Source organism: Cryptotermes secundus, unplaced genomic scaffold, assembly GCF_002891405.2.
Source record: "Cryptotermes secundus unplaced genomic scaffold, Csec_1.0 scaffold1031, whole genome shotgun sequence".
Taxonomy (NCBI): domain Eukaryota; kingdom Metazoa; phylum Arthropoda; class Insecta; order Blattodea; family Kalotermitidae; genus Cryptotermes; species Cryptotermes secundus.
The window spans coordinates 832219-840577 of NW_019718628.1; the positions used below are offsets into that span (position 1 = coordinate 832219).

General features: G+C 44.0%; 1 protein-coding gene across 1 annotated transcript; it reads left to right on the forward strand.

Moving 5' to 3' along the window:
* Window positions 1-1000: 1000 nt before the first annotated feature.
* LOC111862580 lies at window positions 1001-8092 on the forward strand. Its single transcript, XM_023848088.1, has 3 exons — window positions 1001-1383; window positions 1450-1666; window positions 8012-8092. Exons 1-3 carry the CDS (start codon window positions 1001-1003, stop codon window positions 8090-8092), a joined length of 681 nt encoding a protein of 226 aa, XP_023703856.1.
* Window positions 8093-8359: the final 267 nt, after the last annotated feature.

Here is an 8359-nt window from a genome sequence, read left to right on the forward strand (position 1 = left end):
TGAAGAAGACTAGCGAAGATAGCAGACCGACAGGCAGTGAGTCAGCTAAGCACAGTAAAGCAGATTCCAGGAGACTACAGATCAAGAAACCAGAAGATGCGAAGACTTTACTTTATGTGGTATCATCAGTGTTCATAGCTACGAAGTGTTATGGTCACAGTAAGATTTTGTTACAACTTATTGTAGATCCGCCTGGTAAATATCCAATAAATCGCTTCATCTAATTCGGAAACCATTAATTACTTGTCGCGTTACCAGGAACGCAACAAGTGGTGTTAGAAGTGTTACGGATTCTACTGGAGTAATCAAGTATCGGAAGGAACATCTATTTTACACTGACATCCGACAAAAATGGAAAACATTGAATTCCTTCTGGCCGAAATAAACACCAAAATGGACACCTCGAAGGACAAATTGCGCACTGGATTACAAGAATACAACTTTACTTTCGAGCACCGTCAAGGCAGGAAGCAAAATAATGCCGATGCAATTTCACAGTGGCCCTGCCAAGAGGAGTATACGCACTGCCACAAAGTAGAGGTGCGGGCAGACGTCAAGCAAGTACGAGCTACAGTCGGCTGGGATCCAGCAACTCTGAGAACGGACCCAGAAATAGGACCCATTCAGCAGGAGGTAGAAACCGAAAGACGACTGAGTGAAAAGACATCGCCGATCATAGTCTCGCGTACAAAAGCTACTGGGTTCCGTGCAAATCGCTCGCTGTGAGAAATGGGGTACTAGAGCGTATCTGGGAATCCGCCAACGGATGACCTCTAGCCGAAATAGTTCTTCCTCGGAGGAGTGGAGGATGTGCTGACCGAACTACACGGTGGATCGTCTGGAGGTCACTTGGGTTTCAACAAAATCCTGAATAAAGTTCGGCAACGGTACTATTGGCTCCAGGCAAGAGGCGATATCGAGAGAGGGTGCCGACAGTGCAACGCCTGTCTGAGAAGTTGCGGCCCCAGCACCAAAACTCGGGGGCAAACTCACCAGTACAATGTTGGGGCTCCTTTCTAAAGATGTAGCAGGATCCTTCCAAAGAAGCGACCAAGGAGACCGATGCCTCCTGATCGCTATGGATGACTTAACCAAGTGGGGGGAAGCCTACGCCATACCCAATCAGGAGGCGAGGACCATAGCTGAAGCTCTGGTGACCAAATTCTTCTGCTGCTTCGGCATACCTCAGGAGTTGCACAGTGACCAAGGCCGTAGCTTCGAGTCTCATCTTCTACAAGAAGTTTTGCAACGCCTGGGAGTGAGCAAGACGCACACCACGCCCTTGCACCCACAGTCGGACGGCATGCCGGAACGCTACATTAAGACCATCGAGGAGCACTTGCGGAAGGTCGTCGCATTCCACCAGAAGGACTGGGATGAGAGGTTACCCCTCTTCCTCCTAGCTTACAGGGCATCCACTCACGACACTACGGGCTTGGCTCCTGCTAGCCTAGTGTTCGGACGAGAACTCCGACTGCCCTGCGACCTCCTGTTTGGAGTACCCCCAGACAAGGAACTACCCACAATCGAGTATGCGGCAGACTTGGTGGATCACCTGCACGACATCCACAATTATGCCCTGAAACACCTGAAGCTCGCCAGTGACCGGACGAAAACTCGGTACGATATACTGGCCAACTCCACAGGTTACTACGAGGGCGACAGAGTGTGGCTCTATCGTCCAACCTGCACGAAAGGGAAATCGTCAAAACTTCAATATTCATTGGAAGGCCCTTTTTTTTATTGCTAGTGGGGTGGGATTAAGTCCCTTGTACTTCGGCCACTTCTGGCCTATTGTACCAGCACCAGATGATAGGCGAGGGTGATTGTGGAGCAATTGGTGGGATGAAGATTGGCAGGGGAAACCGAAGTACTCGGAGAAAACCTGCCCAAGCGCCACTTTGTCCACCACAAATCCCACTTGACCAGACCCGGGATCGAACCCTGGCCGCCGCGGTGGGAAACCAGCGACTAACCGCTTGAGCTATGGTGCGGCCATGGGAAGGCCCATACAATATAGTCACCCGGATTGACCTGCACACAAGATGGCGTGAGTGCATTGCTATAGGATTACTTTGCTGTTACACTGACTGCTACAGGAAATCATAAACAGTGGAGACATCAGCTCACAGAAGTAGACTTGATTTTTTCCCCAAAACAAAATATGTCCACAGTCTTGACACAAATGCTGACGCTTGTATGGGCGTCACTTCCCACAGTGCAGACATCCACTCAACACATCTGATAAAGGAGAATTGTGACAACCATTTCGCATTATCCGTTTTGATAGCAGCTACTTTATTAATAGCAGCCGATAAAAATGCTGGTGGTGGTGGTAGTAGTAGCAGTAGTAGCAACAGTAGTAGTACTGGTAGCAGTGGTAACCGTAGAAGTAGTAGTAGTAGTAGTATCAGCAGCAGTAGTAATTGTAGCAGTAGTAACCGTAGAAGTAGTAGTAGTAGTAGTATCAGCAGCAGTAGTACTGGTAGTAGTAGTAACCGTAGTAGTAGTAGTAGTAGCTAAAGAAGATTTGAGACGAAATGACAGCTTCATTCTTCGGGTTAGGGCGCCCAACCAATTTATTGAACGAAATATCCAGGCTACTGCTACTGCTACTACTGCTGCTACTGCTGCTGCTGCTACTACTGCTACTGCTACTGCTGCTGCTGCTACTACTACTGCTACTGCTACTGCTGCTGCTGCTGCTGCTACTGCTGCTGCAGTTAATATTTCAATTAAATTATTATTTATTTGCGTGTCATCACAACAACCCAAGGGCCAATGTTAGAGTGAAAGCAAGTGAAAGAAACAAACACACAGAAAGTGCAAACAAGGCAACTTATGACATCTGAGAAATGATGATGATAATAAGATAATAATAATAACAAAAATCAACTTTATAATTTAGGTGATAATAATAATTCTCGACACATTTATTTAAAACATGGAAGAAGTTTATGAGAAGTCGGTCCGCACTCGTAGATACATCATAACAAAATTACAATGAAATTGTTAAAACATAAAAAGGATGCTTTCGTACGGATCCGGGATAGCTCAGTCAGTATAGCGACTTGCTACGGGGTGGACGGCCAGTATTTCATTTATCCAAAGAGGTCCATCCAAGTTCCTGTCCGATGGGTACCCGTGGTAAAGCGGCTGGGGCTGACCACTAACCACCATACAGTGGCGAGACCAAGGCTAGTGGAGCTACAGCTCAACTCTCCTCTAAGTATTCATGTCATGTTGTTTAATTACTGCAGATGGTCCTTTGGTGTATATATCGCAGTTATCCGCGGTTTTCTGTGGCTCTATCTTACACGAGGACCGGTGCCATCATGGGGTCGGATTTGTAAACTTCCTATCTGAAGAGTCCCAAGAATATTCCTGGATGAGAGGCTAATCTAGACTTTTCTTTTTTAATCCTGGGGTTCTTAGTGGGGGGGGGGAGAGAAGCCTCATAAAGTGCACGAAACGTGCTTCTCACTTTGTCCTACACCAACACAATGCATTAAAAATTTTGTACACAATAAAATCTGTGATTGAAATAAACTCATTTTTCTTGAGTTATAAAGAAAACTCTGTAAGTTGTGTTCTGTTTACAAGACATGATAAGACGTTACTTTAAGTTCCACTCTGAGATCCAGGGGTACATCCTCTGCAATATTATCAGAGAAGCTGCTTTTGTGTATCTATAAGCTTTGCTTCTGGTTGTCATGGCTACAAAATATCTTAGTGTATAAAACTTGTGTAGGCATATATACATAATGTCCACATAGGCGCACTTCCTGTTCCTTCAAATTATATTTGTTTATTATGCATCAGTTAGACCCTACTTAACTCCGGAGTTCTAAGCACAGCCTGTAGCATGTAGCAACACAGTTCAACAAAGTCGACAGTTTACCAAAGACACTTGATCAAACATTGAGGTGCTCTGCATCTGAAGACCACAATCAGATATGGCTGCTACTGAGCGCATTCCATAACGAGAACAGTATAATTTGATGACGTATCACAAGAGCATTATAATTATCATTAAGATATTTTGAAGTCACTAAAAAATGTTTATTTTTTAGTTTGTCACTCCGCTTCGGCTTCTAAGACTATTGGATTATAGCTTCGATAGCAGGGCTTATTATGAAGGAAATTATGTGCATAATGTACGCGTGAAATAAATTAATCCGCAGTCTCTCCATGTAAAGGTAGAAGTTGTTTGACATAGCATATTGCTTAGCAGCATCATCCCAACATTACAAGCAAGTTTTAAATGACTGTTATAACTGAAGAAAGCAGTCTTCTGGGATGTGGCACCGTGTAGATGTGGTGTTAACCGACGTTTCGGAGGAAAGTATTCCCTCCTTCTCCAGCAGTGCTTGTACCGGTTCTCACGGTTTCTTCGCTTGAGGATTTTCTTATTTTTCCTTCCACCCTGAAGATGGAGGCGATATGTTCCTCCGAAACGTCGCTTAACACCACATCTAGACGGTGCCACATCCAAGAAGACTGCTTTCTTCATAGTCACAGCAGTGAAAACTTCAAATCTTACACTGTTAAAACTGTCTACTTCATCATGAGTTTCATAAAACTAATCATTTCTTATCGATTAATTTTGTAACATAGTCAGATCATTACACAACTGTTAGTAAATAACTCAACGGTGTAAAGTCCCTTCCCATACGTTGATAACTAAGCTACTGAAGAAAGTCGCTGCTGTTATGGAAACCGAGGGATTATTATCGTGTAAGATTTGAGGTTTTCGCTGCGGTGACTATGAAGAAGGCCGCCTTCTGGGATGTGGCGCTGTGTAGATAGTGTGTAAACAGACATTTCGGAGGAACGCATCGTCTCCATCTTCAGGGTGTAAAAATCCGCGAGCGAGGAACCAGAGTGAGCAGGCCACATCCCAGCATGGCTTAACAAAGCCCTCCACTGGTCCCTGTCCCGTTCGAGTATAAGCCAACACAACCCACTACTCCGCTTCTTTCAGGTTCATTTCAACATTATGCGCTAGAAACCTTTAAGGTGATCTTAGTAAAGTAAAGCTATTCCTGTACCAGGCCGTGGAGGCCCATAGGGTTGTGACACGTTGAGATTCCCACATATATCTAGACAATCGGCTCAAAGATGGCGGTAAGGTTGTCAGCCTTACGCCTCGGCCGTCCTTTACTCCCCAGGAAAATTATTTATTTAATTCCTGGTACTCATTTCTGTTAGAGGCTGAGTCAACCCCAGGGCCTAGTGCGGCTCGAAGGGTTAGGTCAATTGAAAAAATCCAATGACCTCATCGGGACTTGAACCAGCGACCTTCCGGCTTGTAGCATAGTGCCTCCCTACAGGCGATCTTATCCATTTTTATTTTCCGACGAAATATTTATATGGGATTCCGGTCTCTCCCGTGGTCACTGCTGGTCTGATCTTCCTGGTGTTCTCAAATCATGCCTTTGAAGACAGAAAAGTGAATGACATGAAAATATTAAGATGGGTTTTAAATAGTGTTAGGTTGTGTGCGTCAGATGTGTAGGTAACTGAAGAAATGTGCTCTACATAAAGACGACGTTTGGTGCTAGCGGTGCGGAACATTGGGATTCTCGTGCAAGTGTAGGGCCGATTAGCTAAAAGGTAACATTGTGTAGGTTGTTGGGTGATAGTGTGCAACATCCCAGAGAACCTAAGATTTTACACAGTGTTGTAAGGTTTCAGAGGACTGTTCATTTGACTGAAAATGATAGAAAAATAATCTTCAGAGAAAATATTTGTACGAAACGTTGGGGAACTTTAATGACACCATCCTGATCTATCAATACTTATCTACTTCACAGCTCATCTAGCATTGTTTTCAGCAGCTGTTTTTGCAGCCCGGGCTTAACAAAGAACAGTGGACCAGAGATTTATACTTTTCGATATAAACATTTCAACATTTAAAATAAAACGACATACTATTTTACACAGAGCTAGACACATTTTATAACAGTATATAATGTTCAAGTCTATCCCTCAATTCAAGAAACTAATTTATTTTTTCTGTTTTCCCACCGAGTTAATTTTAGACACAGAGGCTTTTGTTCGCGAGGTATAAAGTTCGAATCTCGGCAGTCAACTGGGTATTCTGAACGAAGTTTCAGCTGTTTCGCTTAGCTCCTTCGGCAAAGGGCCTAGGAATTTCTTACACATCCCTGCAGAATTTTCAGAGCCATTCTACCCTTCTCATTCGAAAATTTTTAGTAAACTCCGGAATTAATGAAGGGCCACAGTATGAAAACTTTCAGAGGCAAACAGGAAGATATTTGTGAGATCCTGTCACCCCACGGAGCAACTGAGAACTACAGGAACAGCGCCCTACTTACTTCACCTGGTGGCAGAACCCCGTACTTGGGACATCGGGATTTCAGTACAAGTAAAAAGAGGGCATCATTACAATTTTCCGTGCTTCATTGTTTATTTGTTGTAGATTGAAACCCATTGTTGCAATTCAGATCACAGATCTCGCTTTCTATTATTGTCAAACCTTATTTTCTTCTTATTTCGCATGTCTAACAATATTTAGCTCTTTGTTGGACAATAATAACAAAATGTACGTGATACTACACGCTTCCACATTTCGTCCAAGATTTCATTCTGGGAGTTCCTTCTCTTCTTAGAATAAGCACCAGTGGTTCCTGTACACACCACTAGGTGATTGATCTTCTCAATATAGACGAAGTTTTATTTCTGGGAGTAAACATTACTTAAGTAAGCTTAGTCTTATGAGAAATTGAAATAAAAATTCATATACCTTCATGGTATCTATGTCATTATCATATAGTTTTCATTGTCCGATAAACTGTTTAAAATGATAAAATTAGCCTGAGAGATTTTAAAAAGACTGCCAATATCAAACGTCGTGAGAATTCGTCCAGTAGAGTCAGGGATGGAACACTTGGAACGACAGCACAACTTTTCACTATGCGCTAGTTCTACAAGCCCATGCTTTGTAAAAGAAGCGTATGAAGTCCTGATATCATTTACACCGTCGTTACATTGAGGACACGAAATCACCAACCTCCAGCAACTATCTATACTGTAAAATACGCAGTACATAAGGGCGTAGAGTGACTAGAAATAGGGGCCTTCATTTAAAAGATGGAGTGAAATGTAAAATATTTTTTATTACTAGTGGGGTCGGACTAAGTCCCTTGTACTGGGGCCACTTCTGGCCTATTGTACCAGCCCCAGATGATAGGTGAGGGTGATTGTGGAGCAATTGGTGGAATGAAGATTGGCAGGGGAAACCTAAGTACTCGGAGAAAAACCGCTCCAGCGCCACTTTGTCCACAATAAATCCCACTTGAACAGAACGAGATCGAACACGGGCCCCCGCGGTGGGAAGCCAGCGACTAATCGTTTGAGCTATGGCGTAGCCTATTCAAGATTTTAGACACAGTTATGAGTATATATGCTGGAGGGTCAATAAACAGGCCACAAATTGATATAAAACGTAAAACATGTGGTATTCGAAGCTGGAGAAAGCATTTATTTCTCGTCATATCCTCCACGAACATTGATATACTTGTCCCATCGCTATATCAGTGCCTCGAAACAAACAGCATAGACGTGTTTTGACTGTTGTCTCAGCCACTTCCGCACCTCCGTTTCAACTTCTTCGTCAGTAGCGAAACTTGCCACCAAGGCGTTTTTGGGGGGTCAAACAGTTGGAGTCACTAGGGGCCAAGTCCGGACTGTAAGGCGGATGTTCAAGATGTTCTCACAGCAGTTCTTAAAACATCTCCTGGGTTCCTCGTGCTGTATGGGGTCTGGCATTGTCATGATGAAGCAGAACCCTCTTATCAGTTGGCCCAGACGTTCTCTGCGAATTGTAGCCTGAAGCTTCAAAAGAACTTCACAGTAAGATGCAGAATTCATATTTCTACCGCGCTTCTGAAAACGGGGTAACCGTACACCCTGAGAATTCCGAAACACGGTAAGCTTAGCCACCCCAGTTGATGGTATTCTCGTAACCTTAACGTTTTGGTTGAAGGTGAACAGGGATGCTTCCATTAGATTGAAGCACACTTCGCTTCGAGCTGGTAGTGATGCAACCATGATTCGTCCCCAGTAACAATCCTGTTAAGCACATCTTCGTCTGCATACCGTAAGAGATGTTACAAGGACAGACCCATTCAGTTCCTCTCTTCTCGATCCTTCACTTCTCTGAGCACACGCCGTGCGCACGCTTTCCGAAACTTCAAACGACAAGGCATTATGCTCTCTGCTAAACTATGGAAACACCTAGTGCAGTTGCTACACTGTCTAACGTTATCCTCCTGTCAGTCCCAGTCAACGCCTCACCCGCTGCAGTTGCTACTCTGTCTAACGTTATCCTCCT